Source organism: Dermacentor variabilis, unplaced genomic scaffold (genome assembly GCF_050947875.1).
Source record: "Dermacentor variabilis isolate Ectoservices unplaced genomic scaffold, ASM5094787v1 scaffold_15, whole genome shotgun sequence".
Classification (NCBI taxonomy): Eukaryota; Metazoa; Arthropoda; class Arachnida; order Ixodida; family Ixodidae; genus Dermacentor; species Dermacentor variabilis.
The window spans coordinates 4,963,006-4,977,289 of NW_027460313.1; the positions used below are offsets into that span (position 1 = coordinate 4,963,006).

The following is a 14,284-nucleotide window of genomic DNA, read 5'->3' on the forward strand; positions in this document are numbered from 1 at the left end:
TTCTTGTAGATACGTCATGTCATGCTATTTATCACATAATTGAGTACTCATAATGTGACGAAGAAACAAGGCAAGCTGCACCCAGTTATTGGTGATAGTGCACATGGTGCGCTGAAGACCTGTGTGGTACTTTAGCGCTGCGAAGAACGCCTACAGCGCTTCACAACAGCGAAATGTTTGAAACAGTGTTGCGTAGTTGTGATTGTGACCTGATTCTACTGTTTCGACCTTTGTAATGAAATTGACTAAGTTGTTGTTCAGCAAAGATATTGATTTATTCAATAATCGACAGATGCTCTCAGAGAGGCCCTACTAAAAGATCGAAATAGTTTTGGCCCCCTCTGTTTCCTTTATCCGGGCGCGTTAATATTTTGTACCTGTGGGAGTAGCCGACGCGGCTGAAAAGTGAATATGCAATGTGAGATAACAAATTAAATTCTGGGATGTTACGTGCCAAAACTACGATATGATGTTGAGACAAGCGTACTAGATGACTCCTGATCAGCTTTGATCAACTGGGGTTCTAACATGCACCTCAACCTAAGTGCACGAACGTTTTTGCAATTGACCCCCACGGAAACGCGGCCGCTGGGGTCGGGATCGAACCCGCGACTTCGACCTCAGCATTGCAACGCAATATCCCGCAAGCTAGTGCGGCGGGTGACTCCGCGACATCTTGCTCAAGAACTAAATACCATGGCCACTTAGCCAGCGAGTTTGTATATAAGCAAGGAGAGTCAATAGCATGTGTCCGAGCCATTGAGACATATGCACATCTGGCGCTTCATTTTGGCACTCATATTACTCGTTAGATAATCGGCATTGACACAGCGATGCTTGCGTTTCTATTCTTTTATTTGCACTGAGGCGCTTGCGCGTACGGAGGTGATAAAAACGACTGGCTGAAACTCAGCATACAAAGTTATATTTCGCTTCCAAGAAATATAAAACGTAAGTGGGGTGGACGATGTCTTAGCAATTCACAATCGCTATATTCTATTACTGCTACACCAAGCCCCCCCCCCCCCACCACCACCATACGTGAAGTACCGCACGTTAGTTTCGTCATTTACATCGACTTCTGACAGCTTTCTCTGAATGTCTCTTTTTCTTCTGTGCTCCGAAGTGCTGGAATAGATTGAACGTTGAAAGACAATCATTTCAGGAATATAAATACATGAATGACTTGAATGAATGCGTTGCGGCAATATTCAGTGTATTTCCATGTGCATCCCCCCGAAGATTTTGATTGCTAGGCGACCATCAAGTATGGAAAACGGTCCGCATTATTTCTAACGTATGCCGGAGCTGCTTCGTTAGCGTCGCAACTTTTCAAGGGTGGGCTGTCATCAAAAAAACGTCCGCTCTTGCGGAGGCCACGTATGTACTCTATGTCTCGTTTTTGAGCAAAATCGCCCCACCGGATGCCGTCGTCTCTTTGTGCCGCGGTTAGCTTCACCTGCAAAGAGAAAAAGCAGAACATGCGTCTCACATTAGTAACAGTTGTGATGCAACGCACAACCCGAAAATGCAATATGTGGTGCGCCAATACCGCAGTATTTTGTTTAAATTGATGAAAGGAATAGAAAACGTAACAGCACCTGCACGGCCGACAATCGCACTACGTCCCGTGCCGCGTAGAGCATGAACACAGTGCAAACTCTCCCGCATGCCATTGCGTAGCCTTACCGTATTAGTGCAATGGCTCAGGAAAGCAGAAAGTTATTGTATTTTGTCATGGGTCATTCCACACGAAATCAACCAGCGTTTTTTCGGCCATCACAGATATAGCTTTAAAAAATTTCCACATGTTTGTTGGTGTTCAAAACTCACCCTCCACTTTTATTCTTCCTTGCCAAAAATTTTGTAGAATTTTGAGGACAATTTGTTTTTCCTGCCAAGCTCAACTAGACGGCATCAATCAATGTTTTTTTTTTTTTTCTTAAAGACACATTGTATGATCCATTCCTTCAAATTGCGTTTATGGCAACCCAAAGATGCGATGTGAGTGCAAAAATGGCCAATTTTATAAATATTTGAATACTTCGATTAGTTCCGACACTAGCAAAAACGTGTAAAATTGAAAATTCGAGTTTTTTCTTCTCGGAACGTAGAAAAACCTGGAAGGCACATACAAACTATATACTGGTAGCCCAGCTAACATAGTACAGCTGAAAGATATTTAAAATATCGAGGACTTAGAAGTTCGCATGGAAAAAAAACTGTTTCCATTTTTTTGCAGGAAGCTTCATATTCAAGGTAAAAAAAAGGTGCCTTTGTGGTCGGCCTAAAAATATATGCATTACATCATTAGATATCCCTACATGTCTACTATGCATGTGGGCAGTTATAAAAGTATTACTTTTTAAACGCAAGAAGTTATTGTTTGAATTTTCGTGTCAGCACCGGCCGTTTTCCGACACGAGTCAAGCTAGGCAGAGCACTGATTCCGGTGCTCCGCAGCCCAGGCTTGCAGGCCGGGGATCCAGACGACAAAGCTAGCATCGTCTTAAACGTAGACGAAAGGAAAACGGGGTCATCATCAGCATTTCATTGCGAACAGACGCACGCTTCAGTGCAATGCGGCTTGTGCTTGGTGTGTGCCAGGCAAACCATTCTCCAATTGCACATGGAACTTCACGACCGCTTAATTTGCCCAGAGAGTCCTGCACATTTGAAAGCTATGTTCTATACACTCATAAATTGAAATATTTACACATAAGTATGAATTAAATGCAGAAAGAGCGCTCGCGTCGTTCACGCAAAGCAATATAAATAAAATCTCGCCATGAAATCGGTTAATTTCTTTTCTATTTTCAGATGAACAACTTTTGCTCTGCTCACTGGGACCCAAAGACTGTCATAAGACGACACAAGTGAAAAACACGTTCCTGATTAGAACTGACAGCCTAGATGAACGTGAACTTAGTCTTCTTGTATTGCGTGCGAAAAGCGACAAGGACAGTTTAGAAACAGTACGCGCACACCATTATCACGTCTATATTAAGAAGTTCACGACACTATGTGCGTCAAAGATGTGCTCGGACCCTTTCTCCAACCATGGGTCAAACCGTCGGGGAATGTGGGTCATATCTCTGGGCCTCACTACAGCAGTGCCTCTCTTCGGGCTGGTTCCTGGTGAAAGACTCTGTCCACAGTGTAAGGTCAGGTGTTTCCAAATGCGGGCGCAGTTAGACGCAGCCAATAAGAGCATGGCAGATTGTGAAACATTATGCGAGTCTACATTTGAAGGGAATGCATCCGCCTGAACAAACTGTGCTGCACCACGAGATGGGACTGGAAGGACCTCGAGCAGAAAACGGAAGCGCCATTAGGAACAAGCGGCTGCCGCAGGTGGCACCTTGTCCAATGATGATAGTAAGGATGCTCAAGTGCAAGGCCTAGCCTATGAAATGGCACCAACCACCGCACTTGCGGAAGACTACAAAAAGCTTCTTGAATACGTGAGAGATCGATTCGTACGAGAAAGAAAACGGTCGAGAAAAATTTCTCTTCTGGCTTTGGCGCCTCGTTCACGGTCCCTAAAAAAGTTGCTGAGTACTTTGGTGCATTGGAAAGTCAAGTTCGCATTGCTATAAAAATTAGGCAACAGGGAGGAATTTTGGGTTCTCCTACGTCAAAATTAAGTAGACCACGAGATGACAGAACAATAAGAAGCATAATAAAGTTCTATGAGGATGAACATATATCCATCTGTCTTCCAGGCAAGAAAGTTGTCGTCCGAGGTAAGCAAAAAAGATTGCTGCTAATGAAGCTTAAGGAAGCGCGCGAGGAATGGAAGAAAAGTAACACAGAGCTGAAGTGCAGCTTTTCTAAGTTCGCCTACCTGAGGCCACTTCACTGTTTACTTGCCGGTGCTCCGGGAACGCACTCCGTTTGCATTTACCACCAACCACCAAAATGCAAAATTGATTCTACAGTCCTTGGGCATATTACAAACGATCGATTCGCTCCTTCAGATGACTGTGTGTGAGATAACGAATGAGAGCTGTATGACCGGTATATGCAGCAATTTCCCAGGAGATTCGTCGCTCAAATCGCCGATATTGAGCTCTCCTGCACTGAATCGGGATTTGGCAGCAAGAATTTCTGTCCGTCAGTGGGCTAGTCGAGTGCGCTGCCGATTGTAAACGATCTTGTTTACCCATAATGACTTCATAGACCGTCTCCTTGAGATGATAAGCGACTGAAAATCGCATCACTTTGTCACCAAGCTCCAAGCTCGGCACCTACGCAATTTGAAGACCGCCCTCACGCCTGCAGAAGCCGTAGTTGTAATGGATTTCTCTGAAAACTACAGCTTTCTCATTCAGAGCGCCCCACAGTCAATATACTGGGACAACTCTCAAGCAACAGTACACCCGATTGTAGTCTACTCTCACTCGATGGACTCTTCTGATGAACCACATGTGCAATCGTGGCTGCGAAGGCAAGCCTACAAAGGCCTTCTCAAGGCAGATTTTGACACCGTTTGAGCTGTACGACTGGGCACGTAAAAATCTTTTATATATAAAACCAATTTGGGTGCCGCAGAATGCAATATCTAAGCGGGAGGTAGAACTGTCGTCCAGGTTTGCGAATGATATGCGCATTAACGGAAGCAGGTCTTTACATTAGTTTAAGCCGACGACACTTTTTCAACTAAAAGTTGCATTCATGCCTTCGTCGAAGACAAGAAGTGTTAAAGCTGTTCGACAGCCGGCACCTGCTCGGCTATAAAAGTGATGCGGGCTATGTTCAGGCTCATGTATTCAGACGCGGTTGACAGTAATTTTTCGTAGCCATGGAAAAAAAAGTCAGGGATACGGTGTTGTAAATCGCTTTTCTTGGTTTGCATACAATAAAAAAGCCACAAGCTCCTTGCTGAACAGTTTCTTGGGCTCACTTTGTTATAATATGTCATTTCGAGACGGCTACGCTTGATATTTGTACGCTGTTTACGTGATCCACGTACTGAAAATAAAAAAAAACATTTCATGCGTTTAAAAATAATACCTTTCTATAACTTCCCACATGCATAGTAGACACGTAGGGCTATCTAATGATGTAATGCATCCATTTTAGGCCGATCACCAAGGCACCTTTTTTTACCTTGAATATGGAGCATTTTGCAAAAAAATAAAAATTTACAGTTTTTTTTCCATGGAAGCTTCTAAACCTTCGATATTTTAAATATTTTTCAGCTGTACTGTGTTAGCTGGGCTACCAGTATATATTTTATATGTGCCTTCCAGATTTTTCTACTTTTCGAGAAAAAAACTCAAGCTTTGCAATTTTACATGCTTTTCCTAGTGCCAGAATCAATCGAAGTATTCAAATATTTATAAAATTGGCAATTTTTGCAGTCACATCGCATCTTTGGGTTGCCATAAACGCAATTTGAAGGAGAGGATCGTATAATGTGTCTTAGAGAAAAAAAACGTTGATTCATGCCGTCTAGCTGAGCTTGGCAGGAAAAGCAAATTGTCCTCAAAATTCTACAAAATTTTTGGCAAGGAAAGAAAAATAAACGTGGAGGATGAGTTTTGAACTCCAACAAACATGTGGAAATTTTTTCAGCTATATCAGTGATGGTCGAAAAAACGCTGGTTGGTTTGGTGCGGAATGACCCTCATCATAAGTCGCACTGCCCAACAAGAGATTAGGAGCAAATACAAATAAATTTCAACAAATAGCAACCTATCAGACTTTCGAGAAAAGTGGGTTAGTTAGTTCTTTCCGGGTATGGCGGTCGCATTTCGAAGGGGGCAAAATGCGAAAACACCCGTGTACTTAGATTTAGGTGCACGTTAAAGAACCCCAGGTGGTCTAAATTTCCGGAGTCCTCCACTACGGCGTGCCTCATAATCAGAAAGTGGTTTTGGCACGTAAAACCCCATATATTATTATTATTATTATTAGTTCTTTCGCAAATAGAAGTTATGTGTGAATTGGTACAACTACAACGTAATATCAAAGAATCGTATTCACGTACCAATACCTTAAGTGACAATAAACGTAAAAGCAGTTCAAAAGGAAGTGAAGGAAAATAGTACCGCGATAAGAAATATTGAGGACCGCTAAGTTAAACTTGAGTCTTCTTTTGATGACACACCGCGGACGGTCTTTCGTCTAAATGAAACAGTCACTGTGCTATATACAAAAGTTGACGATATGGAAAATCGTCAGTAATGCAATAGCCTTATCATCATCTGTCTGCCTGCACAAGACAACGAAATACAGGCGGATTTCGCGAGAGGGAAGCAAGAAAAAATATTTTCTGTGATTGGTACTCCTCCCCGCAGCATTGAGTGCATGCACCGTCTGAAAAAAAAACAATCAAAAGCCACGCCAATTATTTTCCGCCTATATGACCAAGGAAAAACAGGAAATTAGCGTAATTTTCCCGAGTTGAAAGGCACGAACGTTTTGATTAGCGATCGATGATTTTTCAAACAACGTGTTACACTGCAGAAAGTGTCTTTGAGAATGCGCTAAAAATGAGAAGTCGAGTGGAAAACGAGTGAACCTAGTTTATGACAGGCTTTATATGAACTTAGAAGCAGAGCTGGTCTCATGAGCGTCAAGCAGAAAATGCAGCATAACAGGCTGGCACGCTTTTTTCACGTATTAAGCGGGGACTATAAAGCAGACTTAGAAAAACACATCACATTACATAACCCTGGCAGCCACAGAACAAAGCATTGAAAACATAATAAACCACTTAATTATAGAACATAATCATTCAAACGTTCTTTATTAGTTGGAAGCATAGAACAACTTGCCACAATAGATAGTAGATTTGCTCATATGTGCTTTCCTATCTTGATTGCCTTCTATAGAATTCTATAAACATGTACTATGTTTAGTTTGTATGCAACAGCAAGTTAAGCGCAACTCCTGTCGGCGCATGAGCTGTCAGTATGAATAATAATAATAATAATAATAATAATAATAATAATAATAATAATAATAATAATAATAATAATAATAATAATAAAGCATACGCAAACTTCCGGGAGCGCAAGGTGATAAGTTCGACTCCCCCCTTGCAACTATTGGAACCAATTCTGCCTAGATGGAAAGCGATTAATATTGTTTCGCAGCGTAGACTTACACAAGGACATTACGACGAGCACAGAAAGAAATGGCATGTACATCTACTGCTGTTACATGTTCCCGGGGCCGCATATGTCCGCTAAGAGATAAACCTTCCTTCAGATAAACCAACTTTGAGGGCCTCCGAAGAAACCTGCTGTCACGTGTCTTTAAAATGTAGACTCTAGGGATATGGGCTCCGCGTGCAAAAGCTCCCTTCACAACGTAAATTTTCCAAAATGCTCTTGGAAGTTGTTTTGCAAATAAGACGATGTCACCTTTCCTCTGCTCCTGGTACATGCTTCATTATTGCGCCCCTTATTTCCTTCGAGTACTCGGAGGGCCATCTATTCCTTCATGCTTTACTATCCACTTCGCGCAGTCTACACATTTGTTGAAGGTTTGCGTGCCATTCTTCATTGATGACTCCACCCGGTTTACTCCATCCTCCAACCAAGTCCTCAGGCAATCAAGGAGTGAGTCCTCCAGGTTCACGATAAACGTATGTTCATCATCATCATCATCATCATCATCATCATCATCATCATCATCATCAGCCTGGTTACGCCCACTGCAGGGCAAAGGGATCTCTCTCCCTTCTCCAACTACCCCGGTCATCTACTAATTGTGGCCATGTTGTCCCTGCAAACTTCTTATTCTCATCCACACACCTAACTTTCTGCCGCCCCCTGCTACGATCCCCTTCCCTTGGAATCCAGTCCGTAATCCTTAATGACCATAGGTTATCTGCCCTCCTCATTACATGTCCTGCCCATGCCCATTTCTTTTTCTTGATTTCAACTAAGATGTCATTAACTCGCGTTTGTTCCGTCACCCATTCTGCTCTTTTCTTATCTCTGAACGTTACACCCATCATTCTTCTTTCCACAGCTCCTTGCGTGGTCCTCAATTAAAGTAGAACCCTTTTCGTCAGCCTCCATGTTTCTGCCCCGTACGTGAGCACAAGTAATACACAGCAGTTATACACTTTTCTCTTCAGGGATAATGGCAACCTGCTGTTCATGACCTGATAATGCTGCCAAACGCGCCCCAGCCAATTCTTATTCTTCTGATTATTTTGGTCTCATGATCCGGATCCGCGGTCAATACCTTCCCTAAGTAGATGTATTCCCTTACCACTTCCAGGGCCTCGCTACCTATCGTAAACTGCTGTTCTCTTCCGAGACTGTTAAACATTACTTTAGTTTTCTGCATATTAATTTTAGACACAGCCTTCTGCTTTGCCTCTCCAGGTCAGTGAGCATGCATTGCAATTGGTCCCCTGAGTAACTAAGCAAGGCAATATCATCAGCGAATCGCAAGTTATTAAGGTACTCTCCATTAACTCTTATCCCCAATTCTTCCCAATCCAGGTCTCTGAATACCTCCTGTAAACACGCTGTGAATAGCATTGGAGAGGTAGTACCTCCCTGCCTGACGCCTTTCTTTATTGGGATTTTGTTGCTTTCTTTATGGCGGATCACGGTGGCTGTGGAGCCGCTATAGATATATTTCAGTATTTTTAGATACGGCTCGTCTACATCTTGATTCCGTAATGCTGCATGACTGCTGAGGTTTTGACTGAATCAAACGCTTTCCCGTAATCAATGAAAGCTATATATAACGGTTGGTTATATTTCGCACATTTATCTATCACCTGATTGATCGAGTGAATATGGTCTGTGGTTTAGTAGCCTTTACAGAATCCTGCCTGGTCCTTTGGTTGACATAAGTCTAAGGTGTTCCTGATTCTATTTGCGATTACCTTAGGAAATACTTTGTAGGCAAAGGGACAGTACGCTGATCAGTCTATACATTTTCAAGTCTTTGGTGTCCCTTTTTTTATGGATTAGGTTTATGTTAGCGTTCTTCCAAGATTCCGGTACGCTAGGGGTCATGAGGCATTGCGTATACAGGGTGGTCTGTTTTTCTAGGACAATCTGCCCACCATCCTTCAACAAACCTGCTGTTACCTGATCCTCCCCAGCTGCCTTCCCCATTTGCATAGCTCCCAAGGCTTTCTTTACTTCTTCCGGCGTTACTTGTGGGATTTCAAATTCCTCTAGAGTATTCTCTCTTTCATTATCGTCGTCGGTGCCACTGGTACTGTATAAACCTCTATAGAACTTCTCAGCCACTTCAACTATCTCATCCATATTAGTAATGATACGGTCGGCTTTGTCTCTTAGCGCATACATCTGATTCTTGCCTATTCCTTGTTTCTTCTTCACTGCTTTCAGGCTTCCTTCGTTCCTGAGAGCATGTTCAATTCTATCCATATTATACTTGCTTATGTCAGCTATCTTACGCTTGTTCATTAACTTAGAAAGTTCTGCCAGTTCTATTCTAGCTCTAGGGTTAGAGGCTTTCGTACATTGGCGTTTCTAGATCAGATCTTTCGTGTCCTGCGATTGTTTACTGGTATCCTGTCTAACACAGTTACCACCGATCTGTATTAGCCGTTGCTTATTCATTGTACCTTCTGCTGCATATATTAGATTACGTATGCCATTTTCAATGTGTAGTAAACGTCGAGCAATCACTTTTCGCAGAGACAACTTCAAACTACGGATAACTGTTTCATCAAAACTACCTCACCAAGGTGAGTTTTCCGGACTGAATTTCCATTAACATGGTCACTGGCAACGCAATCTTCATTTGCTTCACTATGTAATCTTGTCGTCACTACTTTAAATCCTTTGGCAGTTTTCTTGCAAGTCGTAATTGATTGCTGAGCCATTACACTTCAAGTTACAGAACGCTGATATTTTTGTAGAGAACTTTGAGTTGAGACCTCTCTACCAGTTGTTCAGCTCTTGTGACGGCGCATGTAAAAAGCACACAAACTGTGACAATACCTTCTTTAGTTGTAGCTTCTCGCAGAGAACCGGTGAAATCAAGGCCATCTATGCCTAACGCTCGAGTGTCTCTCGACAGGAAGAGCAGGTATTTCTTGTTGCGAAGGTCTCGATCTGTACCGTCTGCACACAAAACATTGCCGTATTTTTTTCCCCATGCGCTTGGAAGAAGGTGCCAGGGCGCAAAGCCCACATCCCTGGCCCAGGGCGAACATCAAATGCGAGGACGCCCTGTGTCGTGTTCTTTCTTTCTCATCTTGTCATCCTCGGATTACCCAAAATCTGATTCTTATATGAACGAGTTTGTCACGCATCCCACCGTTAAAAGCTTTCCCGGATACGTGTCGAATTAATTGTGCCGTTAAGTGATATCTTCGACGTAATATGATCGGGCGTTGCTGGTCAAACGTCAAATGTGCCCTCCTGAATGCCCCCTTCAAGTCTCCATAAGATCTTTCTTTTTGATGGAAACCTTGGCATTCACATATAATCGGCATATTTTCTTGCTTGCTCAGTTGTCATGCTCAATTTGCCAAAATATACGGGTCTCCGTGGCATGCACTTCTTCCCCTATTTGTGGACCGTTGGCCTTGTCTCGTCGGATATTATTGACGAAGCCTCCCATTGCTGGAGCCCCCATTGAAATGCAGCTTCCGCAGCCTGAAACCAACCTGCGACCTGGAACTCTGCACTGTAACGCCATTGCCACTAAGCTACCGCGAGTGGTATATACTCAAATACCACCTACTTGTTACACTAAATAAGGAAACGCCAAGAAATCGCCCATGAAGGATAGCACTAATAAATTCAGTTCACCTGACTTGTACGCGAAGGCAGAGATTGTTTACTTGCGCTACTAATAACAAAGCCTAATTACCGAAATGAAAAAAAAACGATACCGAACATTGTAAATAAAATTTTAACGTATATAGAATGGAAAATTTTAAACAGCTCAGTGGTGAAAGCATTTTCGTGTGATTGATAGGCTTCCTCCGGTTTCAATATATTCGTCTCGCACATTCCGCGAATGAACACACATGAAAGCGAATGTTGTCGTCATCCCGAACGTTTCAGGGAATTGTAAAAGTTTTTAAGAGGTTCGAAGCTACTTTGAGGTGCACAAGAGTTGTTTTCATTAAGCTTGCTGCATGTAGCACATTATTCCCGAACTAATTATTTTCAGAATTCAAGTTTCACGCTGGATCTATTTTTTAATATTTCCTTGCGCTCATTGTAGCAAAACTGACAGAAATGCCAAACTATTGGGTAACGTAGTTTGAGAAGATAAAGCAAAATGTATACTACTCTATGCTACTCACAACCAACTATGTATCTTGAACGAACAATAAACTTAAACTGAAACGGAAGCACCTAAAATTAGGGTTTCTAATTTTCTGTGTTTCCATTGTGCCAAGTGCCTCAAAACGTTTCCACTAAATCACGATGCTGAATCATTATCGCGCTTACGTTCTATATTAGCGCGCGACCGAGAACATAGTATACCTGAATGCCGTGAACGTCAAAGCACCACGAGCAATGCCAGCCAGCGTAACGAGGCCACGTTCCCGTGATGGTCCAGTGACCCTGGGACGTTCCCGTGTAGGGAAGGCGCTTAGAGATGTAAGAGTCTGCTTTGCGAAGTCTGAGGGTGTCATTGTCATACACGTAGCGCAAGAACGCCACCGTGCAGGCGCCAGCGACCTCAACCGGTTTCGCGTTCTCCCAGTAGAAGCCGTAAAGGAACCAGCGCAGACTGACACCCACCGGCTCGCCGTACCCGTCGTGGTGCTTCAGGAAGAGCAAGACGTCGCGGGTTGGTATTTCGTCGGCGTCTGCTATCATGAATAAGTCGTCGTCGTGGAGGTTCTTCAGATGGCCCTGGCCTTCGAGCCATACGGACCTGCGGAAGTAATTCTCGGGTGCCCACGGGTTGCCGTCGCCATAGTTGTAAACACCTATATTTATCAGGATGATCTTGTGCGCATGCTCACGCAGAAATCCGGCACTTAGGCTGGACCGCAGGTGAAGTGGTTTCGGTGTCCCGAAGAAAGTGTAGTTGGACTCGCACACAATGTAGTGATCGACAGCGTCGCCAAGCTCGTTGATACGGATTTCCAGTAGGCTTAGTTCGTGGTTGAACACGAAACCGTTGACGATGGCACGCGGTTTCGAGCGGCGCGTGATACGTCCTTTGGAGTACCAAACCCGGAACATCTTTGTGTTCCACACGGCGTCAGGAATGGAACACTCGGCACCGTTCCAACCCTTGCGACAAACGCACATGATCGTCGAGATGCCAGGAGCCGTTCCCTCCGGAAAGCATCCGAGTGAATCTTTGGAATTCGTGGTCACCGCCTTCACAGCGATGTCAGTTGTCGGTGTGGTCGATGGTTTGCTAATACCGGCGTTCTCACGGCCCGCGACAATATGACGACTGATTTTAGCTGCCCCGTCAGCGAGCAGTGCGCTGATAGACTTCGAAAACTTCGTTTCTAGTGACCATTTGAAATGGATGGCACTGAAAAACACTGCGGCTGGAACTAGTCCTATTAGGCACAAGGGGAACACAACCCTACGAAGTCTTCTGAACATGGCACCGGGAACGTTCAAAGCGACATGAACGGAATGCTGCGTTATGCTTTCTGCTTCAAAGGTGCTCGCGGAACAAATTGTGAGACAGCAGCTGCTGCACTTCGCCAGTGTTTGTGTTCTTTTATGACTGCTCTCAGCAGCTGTTTCGAGCACACCGCTTCCGCTTATGCCAGCAATTCGGAAAAAATTGAGCCGTTTTCTAACCACGAAGTAGCGAAGGCCTTTTACCTGATAAAACAAGAAGGCACGCAATGTTCCTTGCACCGCTCGGATGACGTGTTTCAGCTGCTTTGCGACGTGCTGTTTTGTCGACAAATCTGCACATTACCCTCATCTGTGTAACTTAGCTACTGCAGCATTTATCTGGCGTGGCACAGTGCTTTCACGGATACGCAATTGAATTTTGGAAGTCTGACACATAGGCGGTCATTAGTGGACGCGCTGTGTTGTATGGGCGAGTTTGCACTTTATAAAACTGTTTTGAAGGCATTGCTCAGAAAGATTAGCTTCGCATACTAACTTGCATTTCATGTTTTACGATTAGCTACCCAGTTAACTAACACCATTTAATTCACCAAATCTTAAAGGATTAATTTAAACTCAATTTCTTCAATGTAGCAGTTGTAGAGCCTACCGAGAAATACCCAAATAGCTTCTTTCCATGATATCAAAATAGGGTGTTTTATGTTTTGCCGGGCTGCAAGAAAAGTGCGCGAAATTAAAGAAAAGTACCACGGGACTACGCGCTCACGCGCAGCGAGAATACACAGTTGGGCGTCCGCAGAAGCTCTACGTATGCAGGGAACGCGCGGAAGCGACAGTGCGCATGAGCAGTACGCAGGAGCACGCACGGTAGCTTCCGTGCGCCCGCAGCTTATCCAAAGCTGCGTAGCGTCCGCTGCGGAGTCTGCGGGACGTTCTTCGCGTGTTCTCGCGGGTCTACGAGAGCGCACTTTTCTATATGGCGCTTGCCGAAGATGGGACTCCGGCTTGTGGTGGGACTTAGTGGCGGCTGAAATTGGCTACGCACTTGCAGAAGCTGCCATGCTGAGTAGCACATTACCTGCTCCTTCGCGTGCAAGTCCACAGCCAACTTCTGAATGGTTGCGTCCGGCCAACTGTTGCCCTTTCGAGTGTTCGCGCTTCGCTGCGTACGCACAACCTCGCGCGCTGCGTACGGGGGTGGTTGCGGACGGCCAACTGTCTAATGATGCCCTCAGATATTCGATGAAGGAATGATCGATGCGGCACGCAGACCGAAGACACAAACAGGCCTCGAGCAACGAAGGTGGATCTAATACATTGGTCTTCCCTTCCACTTTTGCTTAGGTGCCTTGTCGGTTGAAGCGACAAGATATGCGATAAACCACGCATTACATTTTCTCAAGCTTCATTTAGGGCAAGGATGCTTTGGCGGCGGATGGCGTTTTATCGGAGATGGTGGATTTGGTCATCGCCTGCCATTTTTTTTTCTTGCGGCCTATTGATGTCTTCGGTCAGCATGAGGCGTCAATCTTTTGTTGGTAGTATGCTTGAGGGCTGTAATGTCGCTGCATGTAAACGCCTAATCATGTGGCACTTTTTCAAATATCGTGCGATTTATTCGCAGTCGACAAAAATTAAAAGCGTAGCAGAAATTATCATGGAAATAAATTACTTAGATATTTTCAACAGGCTAGGAAACATACATTGAAGCACTTGCGTTGAAATCAATGCTATCAAATTTGCCTAATTAT

At 44.1% G+C, this 14,284-nt stretch overlaps 1 protein-coding gene across 1 annotated transcript; it reads right to left on the bottom strand.

Annotated features, from left to right (window-relative positions):
* Positions 1-265: 265 nt before the first annotated feature.
* Positions 266-12,620, bottom strand: LOC142567977 (beta-1,4-mannosyl-glycoprotein 4-beta-N-acetylglucosaminyltransferase-like). Its single transcript, XM_075678073.1, has 2 exons — positions 11,460-12,620; positions 266-1,459 (listed from the first exon to the last, which is right to left on the bottom strand). The coding sequence occupies exons 1-2, from the start codon at positions 12,546-12,548 to the stop codon at positions 1,253-1,255; spliced, it is 1,296 nt and encodes a 431-aa protein (XP_075534188.1). The 5' UTR covers positions 12,549-12,620; the 3' UTR covers positions 266-1,252.
* Positions 12,621-14,284: the final 1,664 nt, after the last annotated feature.

What these genes read in the sequence shown, in the direction of transcription:
- LOC142567977 (XM_075678073.1), bottom strand. Translation starts at nt 12,548, where the DNA reads ATGTTCAGAAGACTTCGTAGGGTTGTGTTCCCCTTGTGCCTAATAGGA. An exon ending in TTGACGTTCACGGCATTCAG is followed by an intron (nt 1,460 to 11,459) that starts GTATACTATGTT and finishes TTCTCTTTGCAG; the next exon opens with GTGAAGCTAACCGCGGCACA.